At 48.1% G+C, this 11,927-nt stretch overlaps 4 protein-coding genes across 5 annotated transcripts; 2 read left to right on the forward strand and 2 right to left on the reverse strand.

Annotated features, from left to right (window-relative positions):
• Window positions 1-114: 114 nt before the first annotated feature.
• LOC128273230 (Fanconi anemia group I protein) lies at window positions 115-5,205 on the reverse strand. Its single transcript, XM_053011164.1, has 11 exons — window positions 5,110-5,205; window positions 4,340-5,036; window positions 3,618-4,273; window positions 3,424-3,536; window positions 3,118-3,342; window positions 2,487-3,042; window positions 2,270-2,421; window positions 1,873-2,204; window positions 1,261-1,788; window positions 981-1,197; window positions 115-914 (listed from the first exon to the last, which is right to left on the reverse strand). The coding sequence occupies exons 1-11, from the start codon at window positions 5,203-5,205 to the stop codon at window positions 140-142; spliced, it is 4,347 nt and encodes a 1,448-aa protein (XP_052867124.1). The 3' UTR covers window positions 115-139.
• A 982-nt stretch (window positions 5,206-6,187) lies between these two features.
• On the forward strand, window positions 6,188-7,785 carry LOC128273239 (leukocyte surface antigen CD53-like). Its single transcript, XM_053011173.1, has 4 exons — window positions 6,188-6,305; window positions 6,370-6,558; window positions 6,627-7,034; window positions 7,099-7,785. The coding sequence occupies exons 1-4, from the start codon at window positions 6,222-6,224 to the stop codon at window positions 7,243-7,245; spliced, it is 828 nt and encodes a 275-aa protein (XP_052867133.1). The 5' UTR covers window positions 6,188-6,221; the 3' UTR covers window positions 7,246-7,785.
• A 206-nt stretch (window positions 7,786-7,991) lies between these two features.
• LOC128272853 (NADH dehydrogenase [ubiquinone] 1 alpha subcomplex subunit 13) lies at window positions 7,992-8,799 on the forward strand. Its single transcript, XM_053010735.1, has 3 exons — window positions 7,992-8,205; window positions 8,271-8,491; window positions 8,559-8,799. Exons 1-3 carry the CDS (start codon window positions 8,112-8,114, stop codon window positions 8,694-8,696), a joined length of 453 nt encoding a protein of 150 aa, XP_052866695.1. The 5' UTR covers window positions 7,992-8,111; the 3' UTR covers window positions 8,697-8,799.
• A 92-nt stretch (window positions 8,800-8,891) lies between these two features.
• Window positions 8,892-11,756, reverse strand: LOC128272658 (CD63 antigen). 2 transcript variants are annotated; one of them, XM_053010514.1, is made up of 7 exons: window positions 11,590-11,756; window positions 10,015-10,101; window positions 9,746-9,934; window positions 9,496-9,672; window positions 9,334-9,433; window positions 9,133-9,272; window positions 8,892-9,069 (listed from the first exon to the last, which is right to left on the reverse strand). In XM_053010514.1, exons 2-7 carry the CDS (start codon window positions 10,078-10,080, stop codon window positions 8,992-8,994), a joined length of 750 nt encoding a protein of 249 aa, XP_052866474.1. In that variant the 5' UTR covers window positions 10,081-10,101; window positions 11,590-11,756; the 3' UTR covers window positions 8,892-8,991. The 2 variants fall into 2 exon arrangements, with proteins under 2 accessions (XP_052866474.1, XP_052866475.1); XM_053010515.1 differs by lacking the exon at window positions 11,590-11,756 and adding an exon at window positions 11,307-11,452.
• Window positions 11,757-11,927: the final 171 nt, after the last annotated feature.

Here is an 11,927-nt window from a genome sequence, read left to right on the forward strand (position 1 = left end):
TCTTCACACTCGCACCATAAATCTTGCGGTCCGTTCCGCTTAATCCTCTTCAAAATTTCAATTTCCAAACAAATGTCAATCGTGTGGCTAAATGGCTATTTAATATCGGAATAAGATCATTTTAAATGCCTCCAGTAAGTCATGTTTCACTTTTTCTAGCACTCCGTCTCGATACCCCCAGGGTGCGCGTTCGCGTCAAGGCTCCTTTCGCCGGAGCGGCTTCTGGCCCCGGCTCAGCACCGTTCGCTGCCTCGTTTGCCTCCTGCAGGGCCCGCTTGTTGATCTTCACAGTAGCACCAGCCCTACTTTTCGCGGTTTTCTGCTTCTTAGGCAACGCGCCTTCGTCCACCGTTTCGATCGCACGCTTCTTGGCCGCCTTACGCGTGCGTTCGTTCAATCGGGCCAGATTCTTCAACGCCAACGCTTCCGCACTCACTGTCGCGCTAACGGGTGGCTCACGGATAACTTCCGATCGATTAGAGCAAGTCAAACGGTCGATGGTGGACTCCAGTTCCGGGTCATCCTCTTCCGGATCCAACTGTGGTTCCAGTTCTGCGTCCTCCGCAGGAAAATCGTCGGCCACACCATCCGACACGCTCTTCTCGATCGCTTCCATCAAGGCGGACGTTTTGATTCGAAAGTCTCGCACCGTGCCCAGGTGCAGCAGACACGTGAGGTCCTTTTTCGTTTTCCTGCTCACCTGCGTGACGATCTTGTTGAACGACTCGATTCGAAACACCAGCTTGGGAATCAGTTTCGTCTGGCGAAGCACCTTGTCGCGGTTCGATTTTGCTTTCGCCGAACTGGCCGGCTCTTCACCCTCGTCCTGGCCGAGAACGTTTTCCTCGATGAACGGAATGAGATCGTAGATTTTCGCCGCGAGCGGTTTTGAAGCCTTCACCACCAGGTTAAATCTAAAAGACAGCAAACAGAAGCATGAAAAGAACCGGCACAACGCTAGGGCATCCGATTGCGCTTACTTCGTAACTTCGTACGACACGGGTACGATCGCATGGCAAGCAAGAAAGTGACGACTCAGGTTGGCAAGACACGCGTACATCGCGAGGAGTAGTTTTATCAACGTGTCCATCGTCGAACCGAGTGGCAAATGCATGTTGCAAAGATGCGTGAGAATCGTTAGGATGTGCACCAACTGGGAGCAGATTGATCGTTCCATTGATTTCAGCATTTGAGTCGCTACGAAGGATAGGCAGGCGTTAACCTAGAGCGAGACTAGAGACTGGTCCCATTCGAACTTACTTTCATCGGTATCATGGAGGCCGAAAACCTTCAATCGGGCCATCAAACTGTTGATCCGCAGGATCAAATGTTCAATCTCTTCCAGCTGCTGCCGCACGACGGCACACAGATGGAGAAACGTTTGTTCCACCGTACCGGAAGTGATCGATTTGAGACAAAACAGTGGAGACACTTCCTCCGTCGTTATTTGGCCAAATTTAAGCTCGAGCCGCATCGCCACCGAATCGAAGTAGGCCCCAGTTTGTGTGCGCATCCGAAGATCGAACAGAATGCGGTGAACGATGGCAAGGGGTTTCGTTTTCAGCTTCGTGTTGATGCAGAATTGCTGCAACCAATCGTAGGCCAGCGTCAGAAGGTGCTGATCCATGACGGGAGATTTATAGAGCAGCTCAAGGCACTGAAACAGGCCGACGATGATTTTCTCTGCCACCGAACCCGGGGCCGAATCTTCTCCAGCAAAGTATTGATCGATGATGGTTTGCAGATTCGTTAGAAGGTCCTTCTTGAAGGACAATCCAATGGTGCAACCTTTTGGAGCGCAATAAGTTTATGTCATGGCATTAGAAAAGCATTCAGATCTGATTCTCCCTCTCCTTCCGGCTCTTTGCTTACATATAAGTTGAAGAAAGTCGTTGAATTTTCTCTCGTACAGCTCCTGTGAGGTTATCAAAGCCTGACGGAAGCACTCGACGGCCGCTTGAGACACCAACATTCCACCACTGGCTAGCAGTTCCGTTGTCTTTCGGACGCATCGATCATAAACTAGTTTGGTGATCTCACACAAGTGGCTGAAGGTGCGCTTACTGTGGCTCGCTTGCCAGTAATCCGGCAGGGAGCGCAGTGATTCCATCGTCTGACCCGCAACCTTCAGCAAATACTGTTGAAACTCTCGACTGGAGCGCAATGTGTCGAGGTCCTCTTCCTTTCCGTGGCTCGTGGAGTTGCTAAAACAAACGAAAGTTCTCGTATAGCAAATAACTGAAACAGTTTCCTCGTTTCTACAACTTACTCCAGCATTATCCGCAGGAGCCGTTCCACGGTAGCGGCATCCCAGATGTTTTCCGGTTTAAATGATATGCCCGTTTTCGCAGAAACGATGGTGGAATTCATCGTCGTATCTGTCGTTTGCTTTTTGTTGGTTCCCCGTTTCGGTTCCATTTTCTGAAACCAACCAACAAAAGTGTGATCTTCGTAACGTTCGAATAATGGTTACGATCAGTTTTTACCTTGAACTTTTCGGCGCACTGCTGATGATGTTTGAACAACCGGAAAAGATCCCTTAACAGGCCATTATTGGCCGTCGTTTTCCACGCACAGTATGCCATCGCGGCCTCGATCACATTCAAATATTGTGTAGCAATTACAACTCCCCGCGAATCCAACGTGCCCACAATGCCCAGCTTGTCCACGGTAATGGTATCGACACGTTCCACAATCAGCTGTAACGTGCTTTTAATCGCCGTCGTGTCGTGCTGGACATCGTGCTGATCGCACAGCACGACACAGTGTACCATGAATGCTGTCAAGCGTCCGATATGATCGTACACGACGATCGGTCGCGCCAGGTCCGACGCGTGCTCATCGTGCTCGATGTCGTGTCGATAGCGAACACACTTGTCGAACTCAATACCAAACGATTCGCTCGGATTCTCGCCGAAGTAGCTTTCGAAATGCCAATCGATAAACTGGAGCGCATGTGGTAGTAGCATTGTGTTGTACTCAACCGCACGTCCCAAGGCTTCGTAGAGCATCTGCCGGACTTCGACGGTTTGCGTGAAACACCTGCCGAGAGAGAAACGCGAAACGGCAATCTTTATTCAGCGTTCTAAACCCACGACCACCGGTCCGAGAGCATACTTTCGCAGTATTCCCATAATTTCCAGCGTCGGCATATCGAAGTGAAAGTTAGGATTGTTAGCGGAACCATAGGCAGCTTGCGATAAAAGTGACATTCCGGAGATCGTGATCTGCGTGAAGCTACCACCACCGTTAGCCATGATCGAGCGGCGCGAGTTACTGTTTTTCAGCTGCTTCAACAGCGAACAGAACCCAAACACGCCCATTATTCGTGTGGAAATTTCTCTGTCGACGAAAATCGGTCACCGTTAGGGTAATGGCACATGAAGGTATTTCAACAGAGGTGCGTAAATATGCGTACGTTACCCATTGTACATGGCATCCCGAAGCACCTTGATGAAGCGATCGCGGATGGTGTGCGACCGGTGGAGCAGTGGAAATATAAATGCCATAAAGCGCATAGCATACGTTCCGTTTATCTAACGAGAGGTGAAGAAATAGGAAACAAAAATATTACACTCAAAAGCTCAAGCTCAAGCTCAATCGGCCCAGTTCCGCACCAAAAGCAAATAGTCCAATATGAACTGTATCGTCGAAGTGCATTCCGAAACCGTGAACGTGTTGGTCAGGCTGAGTGTGGTCAGGCAAAGGTTGAACTGTGTCTCTTCCAGGTCGGCAAAGAGGAATTTTTTCAGCTTTGCTATGATGCCATTTCCGAAAATGAACCTCTGTTTGAGGAACTCTTTAAAGAAATCAATCGCAATTTCGTGCAGCTTCGGTTGCTTCTTCGCCAGCAGAAGGGCAAATGCAAAGTGTATAACACCCGGTGTGACCACCTCCTTGCCTTCCTGGCTGTTTTTCGTTAGCACCGAAAACAGGTCCTGCACCGAGAAGCTCACGGACGATTCAATCCGGCCCCGGCACCACGCCGACGTGGCACACAGCTCGCGATCTCGCTCACTGATCGTGATCAGCTTGATCAGAAACGCCATTATCGGTGACGACACGACATCGGTCGTATCGGGCAGTTGGTTGACGCGGCTCATCGCCAGCAGCGAACCAACCAGAAACGGCGTCAGCAGTTTCTCCGGGTTGTTCTGAAACGGTTTGTACATCGCCACGATCTGCGTCTCGTCCAGCCGAAACTCGGTGATGTTCGACAGGTGGTACAGGATGGTTTCTTCGGCCTGACGTAGCTCACTGTCCGAGTATCGATCTTCCGTGAAAACGAGAATTACAATCAGTCAAGGGCTCAAGGGACTGCCCGGGAAGATTCTCTTACCAATGCTATCGAAATCGGTCGTGTCGCTGTTGGCATTCGACAGCACCTTTTTGTAGTAATTCTTATGGAAATACTTCTGCAGGGCCATCAGTGGTACTATCAGCAGAACCGGATGTTTGAGGCACACGTGAAACAGCTGAAAGGCTAGCGGTGGAAGCTCGAGCGGTTCAACCTGTCGGATGCAGTCGGATACTTTCGTCAGGAACGTGGACGCTTCTTCGCGGGAGAGGTTCAAATCCCGGAACATTGCACACATCGGTGTAAGAATGGTCGTTTGTAGTTTCATTTTGAACAGCTCCTCCAACAACTTTTGCCGATAACTGGCTCCGGTCAGCAGCAATCCGTTTGCGTTGAACCTTCCGACACTGCCAGACAGCTGGGCCAACGTTTGGGGCAATAGATACTTCCAGCTTAGACATTTCGAATCATCGGATCCCCGAACCGATTCGATACACAGTTCGCAAATTTCCACGAGCTGCTCTGGCGAAAGTGTCGGCAGGTCGGTCAGCAGTCGAGCGATCAGATCGAAAGCCTGCTTCGTTGACAGTTCCACCGAGTTCATGTGCCGCAGGACGGCCAGGATCAGTTGGAAGCGCTTTTCCCGAGACTCGCCCGAGTATGCCAGCCCGAGCAGCGTGTAGTGCCAAAGCGTATAACCGTCGATGGTTTGCAGATTCGAGACGACCAGATCGATGAGCTGCAATAGGAAAAGTAGCACCCAATCAGTTGCCACTAAAAGTCTCCGGCGGTCGGCGGTCGGCGGTACTTACATAGCTTGATTTCATTTTCTCCAACATCTCCTTTAAGTCTTCGTTTTTACGCTTCTGGCCAAGCTCGATAATGGAAGCTACGATATTTGGAGGCATTTTAAGAGGCACAAAAACACAGCAAAATCATTCACAAAAACACAAGCCGTACCGCATGGCGGTTTACAAGAAATTTCTTGTTGGTTGATTTGTAAACATTTCAAACGCGCGTTCCCGCCGATGGCCGGCCAAGGTGTCTATAAGAAGAGGAGGCGATCACTAGGTTCAAGGTTACTTCACAAGATTACAAGGTGGGTGCATCTGGAGTACTACACGGTGCGAAACTGTAACTGGGGGGCCACACGATGCATAACATATAACATAACATAACATAACAAAATTTGACACTTAATCGGTAAGCATGTGTCAATATAATAAAAATTTATAGTTAAAATTAAAAAAAAACTTCACAAATAAGAACTTACATTATCCTTACGTTTGTAAACAAACGCTCGTTATTGCGTGTTATGTGTTATGTTTTACAGGGTCCGCTGAGCCACAAAGCTTTTGACACATGCTTACCGATTAAGTGTCAAATTTTGTTATGTTACGTGTTACGTGTTATAGTTATGCACCGTGTGGCAGCGCAGTTACGGAGCGTGTGGCCCCCCAGAAACAGTTTTTCCTTCCTTTTTACCCTTTCAAGTGCAAACTAAACTGTGAACCTTTAACTAAGTGCAAAAACCACCTCTCATGGTGCGCTTGTATCCGGATAAATTATTAAATCATAGCGGGCAAGAGTGAGAAAGTGATTGCACGATCACCTGAAGGTGTTTGATGACCATTTACACAGTTCTGTTTGTCGTTTTTCATATCGTCAGCATTTCATTGCGCTTCGGTTTCGCTTGGTGTGCAGATTCGCTTGGTTTGTGTGTTTTTTCAGCCCATGTCGCACGCTTTTTTTGAACGACGCCGTGTTATCGCCGTTATCAGTGAATCGAGCACACCTATGTGCGTGTGTTAGTAGCTGGCCACGAACCACCGTGTGCGTCGCAGGAATCGCCGGTCAGTCGATAGGTTTAGTCGTTGTTACCGCAGTGCAGTGAAAATAGTCAAATAATTTATAGGACAGCACGATGCAAGAGATGACCAATAAGGTTGATGGGTGGTCCAAGAAATGGATCAAAATATTCCTGTGCATGACCTGCACAGTGCTATGTGTAAGTTTGGCCCCGCTTCCAATGCATCTGCGACAACTACTATTTAATGCTCGTCCCAGTATAGTATCTTGCAGTGCTTCTTATGACGATCAGCACCGTTAGCAAACTACAGTACGAACAGTTGGACGTATTCATGGATACGCGGATGTACCGGATGGTACTGTTCTTGGTTCTGGTCGCTTCGATAGCGTTTGTGTTGGCCTTCGTTGGGTTCTTGGGGACGTGGAAAGAAAATCATCCGGCCCTCTACACGGTACACGATTTTTCGGAGCATCGTCACACGAGCAACCTGTAAACTTTCCCACCCTTTTCCCGCCTCAGTTCTGTAGCCTTCTGGTCGTCTTTTCGCTGATGGAAAGCACGGTTGCGTTTATCGGTTACAAGCAACGGCAGAACATCGAATCCGACATGGAATCGAATCTCTGGCTCGCGGTGAATAACTATCCACTGGACATAACCTGGCAACCGTATGTCGATGTGCTACAAATGCAACTGCAGTGCTGTGGTGTTAACAGCTACTCCGATTGGCTGAGAGCGCTCCCGCCGGACGAGCTGGCACCAGAGGATGCGGCCTCGATGCTCCAAAGCGTACCCCTATCGTGCTACGATCCGACCGATATTACGCGGCGCAAAATTTTCGATTCCGGTTGCCACAGTAAGCTGTACGATATTTTCTACGAAACCGGAAAAACGGTGCTGCTCAACACGCTCTGCGCGATTACATTGCAGGTAAGTTTAAGATTTTACACCCAAAAGAAAATTTGGCAACTCAAGATGATCGCTTCCATTTCAGCTCTTTGCAGCATTTTTCGCGTTCTTCTTGCTTGGAAAACTGAAGCGGCTCCCCGAGTGCAAAGAAAAAAAGGCCATCAGTGAGCAGAACGCATTTGGGTATTCCAAAATGCAGAACGCTTACGGTGGTTCTTCGGGGAGTGTGTAAACGGAGCATTGAGCAATTTGGAGCAGTAAGATTATTTTCGCGTTTCCTGTTCCCGCACCACAGTCGAGGTACTGCAAGCAAGGTAATGCGCCGCTTATCAGCATGATAAAACCTTTCCGATAACACAGGTTCAGGTTGTTATCGCGCATGCAGAGAGAGTGATTTCATAAAAATACGCTGAAACCGCGTCCCACACCTACCTCGTGCAAAAGCATGGGAGTGGTTAGCTTGTTGCTTGTTTAGTATAATTACGTCCTATTCAATCGCCTATGCTTGTAGAAACTTGTAACTGTTCATTTGACCATCGAGATGCGAACAATCATAACTATTGGAGAACACACAGAAAACACATCTGTGCATAATCAAAGGGACAAGAAGAATGAGTTTATTCTACACCTCATAGGATACTTTGTTAAGTTCGAATCACGGATTACTATTCCAATAATAACCATTAATTCAAATGTTCCTCTAGCATTATAAAAGTCGATTTTTATTGTAAAAAGCTCATGCAAAAAACAATAGTATTGACATAAGGTTTGACTGAGCCAAAATAAAATCACAGCTATTCAAGCTGGAAAACGAAAGTATCATTTGGCCTTTTTAGTTCAAATTGTGGCTGACCGTTCGTAAAATCAAATTCATGAAAATTTGAATTGGACTTGTACACACCTTGCGCGTGACATGTTTTCCGTCGCACGCTTGATGACAGTTTGTTATGCAACATCTTGGTCCGCGTTTGACAGTTCTCATTTTTGACAGTTCAGGAGAAAAATCAGATCCTCAGCAGCAATTTATTGCCCGCGACCGAAACATTGTTTGCTAAATTGTTTGGGAATTGGTCTGTTCGTGCTCTACCGCCCCCAACCATGAGTAGTCCGGCGAAGCTGCAGGATCTACCACCGAAGGGAGGCTACCAGAATATCCCCTTCGCACGGGTGCCTGCCAAAACCTACTTCCGAGGTCAGTGATGTTGTGATTATGTCACTTGCCACGAACGAGCGGCTGATTCTCCGATTCTTTCGCAGGCTGGCAAATGATTGCCGGTTACGCCGGTATCTCGACCGTTGGACTGTTTCTGTACTGGTTGAATGTGAAGGAGAACCACCGGAACGAGATTGAAATGCGTTCGGCGCGGAACGTCATCTACCCGCTGCTAGTGGCCGAACGTGATCGCGAGTACATGAAGCAGCTGCGGAGAAACCGCGACGAAGAGGCGGAACTTATGAAGAACGTGGAAGGCTGGGAGGTACGCAGGGCGTGTGGTATTCCAAGAGGGACGATCAAAATAACGGATAATCTTTCTCCTGGTTTAGGTTGGCACCTGGTACGGTGAACCAGTCTTCAAAACACTCCCCAAGGACAAGCTGATCGAACCGACGTTCCAAGAGTTCTACGTCCACACCGAACACAAGCATATGGCCCAACGTACCGACATAAAACTGATGAGTTAAGCCCACGGGCTGACTCCTCTTGGGCTGGTTGGTTTAGAAGTTGTAGTTTGAAATGGAAATGTTGTGAACAATAAAACGGAAATCATCGGCGACCGAATAATGGATAGAGTGAGTTCGGGTGGAAAGAAAACCGATCATCGGTTCTTTCAACTGCTTCCGCCAAAACGCCTACGAAAGACATGAGAAAGTCGGCCTAGAATTCAAGCTATTTATTTCCATGTTCAGCGCGTTGCCTCACGTTGCTACACATCGTTTTGCATAACGTTTTTCACTAGCACGGCACAGCTGGAGTGCCTTATGAATAGCTCGTCACACCCAATCCGTGCAGCTTAATTTGTTTGGCCAAATAGCAAGCAAACATGACGCCAAAGAACTGGAGAGACAAAAAATCAGCATCAACAATCGATTCGATAGGTTCTGGGCTCGTTGATCATACCTGAATAACGGCCAGTGCGATACCGACCGCACCGAGGCTGACGGCGTGGGCTTTAATAAAGTTACCAAACGAATCCACACAGCCATCCTTGCGCAGCGTGGTACTGTTGGTGTCCGGGCAAGCGACATAACCGATGGCACCTGGAATGGCAATCAGGATATCAAAACATACTTCTAACCTTTTTGTTTTTTCAACTCGTACCCGTCTCTACTCGGCAGCAACTCATCGGTAGGAACGTTGCATTAAACTTTTCACCGGCCGTGACCCAATCCGAACTGTTGTGAACGCCACAGCAATCGAACTAAGAAGAACCAAAGTTAATGAGAAAGATGATCGGCAAATGTCCCCTCCCATTATACCTACATCTCTCTGAATCTCGTCCCACACTAGAGTGATATCGGCATGGCCGGGTTCACGGTACTGTTTCATCGATCCGGTCAGGGCGTTGTTGAGTAGCTCGTAGGTATCGTTGCGCAAAACGTAACCACTAATTCCAGCCGCCAGCTCCAGGACGAAAATCAGAATCAACAGAATGGAGAACTATTCGAAGATAAAACGGACAAGAGAATTGAACGAAAAGTTTTCCTTTTCATCATGCGGCGTTCTAAGCTACCGTCAGGGTCATGCAATAGTTTTCCTTGTACGCGCCGCAGCACCCGAAAAAGGCGATGATGAAAATGAACGAACCAATCACCACCAGGAAGGTGGGAATGCTGAAGAACTTCGCATCCAATATGTCCCGGAAGCTATGGTAGGCACCCTGGACCGTCAGACCGACCGACATTATGATAACGCCGGTGATCTAGAACAATAAGGAAAAACGGAAGATTCCGGTAGAGATCTTTGCCAGGTGATATGTTAAGCAGCAACGCGTGTGCTTACCACAAAGAAAAAGTTAAAGAGAAAGAGTAAATATTTTACTAAATTAGCGCTGGTTGAGAGAGCCATTTTGGATGATTAAGTGACGATCTGTAAAGACAGAGAAAGGAAAACGTGTTATACTTCGCTTCGCACTAAACCGAGCGCACCGGACAAACACTTGGGGCCAAAGGGCTTGAGTCGTGGTCGTTTCATTTCGTTTGCCATTGGTCATCAATTAAGTCGCTGATGATGCGACCGTTTCTGCTAGACTGAGTTAGACTGTAAGATCCCGGAAGGTGAACTTTTTCGGTTTAATCGCGACTTTCTAGGAACGCGTTATTTCACGCTAATTGCAAATTCATACCTCTGCCCTCGGAAAGATTACATATACAACGATAAGATAAATTCTTATCGTGTCTCGCCGTTTTCTTGCAGGAATTTTGCACCACCAAAACGTTGATTCTCTTGGCTATTTGGTGCGACAAATAAATCCCTGTTGAAGTTTGTATGAAAAATATGCGATCATGCAGATCGCAACTATACCTGGCAATTGACGGAGGCCCTGATCGATATCTATAATAGAAAGTGAACACGCGAAAAAACAATCAACAGCGACGCAGGTCCGTTAATGTTTTGACTACGATCTGATCCAACGTTGACTCGGAATGGCCAACAATTTCGCCAGACAACACTATTCGGCATGCTGTCCCCACCGCGCTCGGTACTTCCATTTGGGGCAACTTTCGATCTCGTTGTAGAGCGGGGAACGCACAATTTCGGCCACTACTCGTTTCCATTTCAGGGCCACCAACAATTCAGGGGGGGAAGCGCGGGAAGAAGAAAAAACCAGTAAAGTGGGGAATTATGTTCGCGGCTCGCCCGACGTCTGTTTTTACGGCGCTACTACCTTTAACACATTGTACCGGTGTTGGGGTTGGCTTCGAAGATCACAACTGTTACAACCGTGACGCAGTGTTTGCGCACAGGGCCGGCCCCTCCATCCGGCCCCCATCGCTACCGAAAGAGTAGTGCACACCATTTTGTAACACCTGTAAATTGATCTTCTTTCCAATCGCACAGTTACCGGCATCGGGTGCATTTTCACACTCCAGCGCTATATGATTCGGCTGCAGCCTTTGGGCACAACTCGCCTCGATTCAATTTGGCGGCGGACATAATGAATTTTACCGATTTCCAGTGAACGATCTGGCAAACGATCGACGTGGCGAGAGGTATAACAACAAAACAAAAGGACAAACTATCTCGGTGTGTGGTGTCCTTGAACTACTGCAAAGGGTCCGTTTATCACTTGCCTTGCTCTGCGTCCGTTAGCACTAAACTTAAAAGCAAATACGTTTGAAAAATGATGCGCAACAAAGCGTTTCTTCGAGGTTTGGTGCGAAACTAACACCGCAAATAAATATAGCGCGGGGCCCGCCGCGAACGAGTTGAGCCACCATTCTTATCGAACACAACGACCACCGAGACGACAGGAAACCATCAGCGGGTTTCGTATCGCTGATAAGCCGCATTATTGCCACGCGTAGGTGTGTATCCGCTGCGCCCATGTTCGTTGTCGTTGTGCACAGTTCTTACCTGCCGTAAGCCGAGGACTAGACACCGGAACCGGGGAACGTGTTCCGTTCGATTGAGACACACAAACGAACGTTTGTATTCTTGGCTTTCAAAGAATTTTCAGCGCGTATCTTGCGCCGAGATCGTTACACAGAGAACCAGCCTGCTGCACTTCTCGAGCGATAAAATACGAATGATTGAAACGCACTTCGGCCACCACAAAACCACTACAAAACTACGTCGATACATACAAGAGTCGCGAGTCGCGATTCGCTGGTATTGGATCGATGCTAGCAGGTGACTAACGTGCCGCAAATAGTACATATTGCTGCTGCAGCGTAATCATAATCCTATTGACG

The sequence above is a fragment of the Anopheles cruzii genome, chromosome 3, assembly GCF_943734635.1.
Source record: "Anopheles cruzii chromosome 3, idAnoCruzAS_RS32_06, whole genome shotgun sequence".
Lineage (NCBI taxonomy): Eukaryota > Metazoa > Arthropoda > Insecta > Diptera > Culicidae > Anopheles > Anopheles cruzii.

What these genes read in the sequence shown, in the direction of transcription:
- LOC128272658 (XM_053010514.1), bottom strand. Translation starts at nt 10,080, where the DNA reads ATGGCTCTCTCAACCAGCGCTAATTTAGTAAAATATTTACTCTTTCTC. An exon ending in TCTTTAACTTTTTCTTTGTG is followed by an intron (nt 9,935 to 10,014) that starts GTAAGCACACGC and finishes TTATTGTTCTAG; the next exon opens with ATCACCGGCGTTATCATAAT. An exon ending in GGGACGAGATTCAGAGAGAT is followed by an intron (nt 9,434 to 9,495) that starts GTAGGTATAATG and finishes GGTTCTTCTTAG; the next exon opens with TTCGATTGCTGTGGCGTTCA.
- LOC128273230 (XM_053011164.1), bottom strand. Translation starts at nt 5,205, where the DNA reads ATGCCTCCAAATATCGTAGCTTCCATTATCGAGCTTGGCCAGAAGCGT. An exon ending in TATTGGACTATTTGCTTTTG is followed by an intron (nt 3,537 to 3,617) that starts GTGCGGAACTGG and finishes ACCTCTCGTTAG; the next exon opens with ATAAACGGAACGTATGCTAT. An exon ending in GTGTCGTACGAAGTTACGAA is followed by an intron (nt 915 to 980) that starts GTAAGCGCAATC and finishes GCTGTCTTTTAG; the next exon opens with ATTTAACCTGGTGGTGAAGG.
- LOC128273239 (XM_053011173.1), top strand. Translation starts at nt 6,222, where the DNA reads ATGCAAGAGATGACCAATAAGGTTGATGGGTGGTCCAAGAAATGGATC. An exon ending in TGACCTGCACAGTGCTATGT is followed by an intron (nt 6,306 to 6,369) that starts GTAAGTTTGGCC and finishes GTCCCAGTATAG; the next exon opens with TATCTTGCAGTGCTTCTTAT. An exon ending in TCTGCGCGATTACATTGCAG is followed by an intron (nt 7,035 to 7,098) that starts GTAAGTTTAAGA and finishes CTTCCATTTCAG; the next exon opens with CTCTTTGCAGCATTTTTCGC.
- LOC128272853 (XM_053010735.1), top strand. Translation starts at nt 8,112, where the DNA reads ATGAGTAGTCCGGCGAAGCTGCAGGATCTACCACCGAAGGGAGGCTAC. An exon ending in TGCCAAAACCTACTTCCGAG is followed by an intron (nt 8,206 to 8,270) that starts GTCAGTGATGTT and finishes ATTCTTTCGCAG; the next exon opens with GCTGGCAAATGATTGCCGGT. An exon ending in AGAACGTGGAAGGCTGGGAG is followed by an intron (nt 8,492 to 8,558) that starts GTACGCAGGGCG and finishes CTCCTGGTTTAG; the next exon opens with GTTGGCACCTGGTACGGTGA.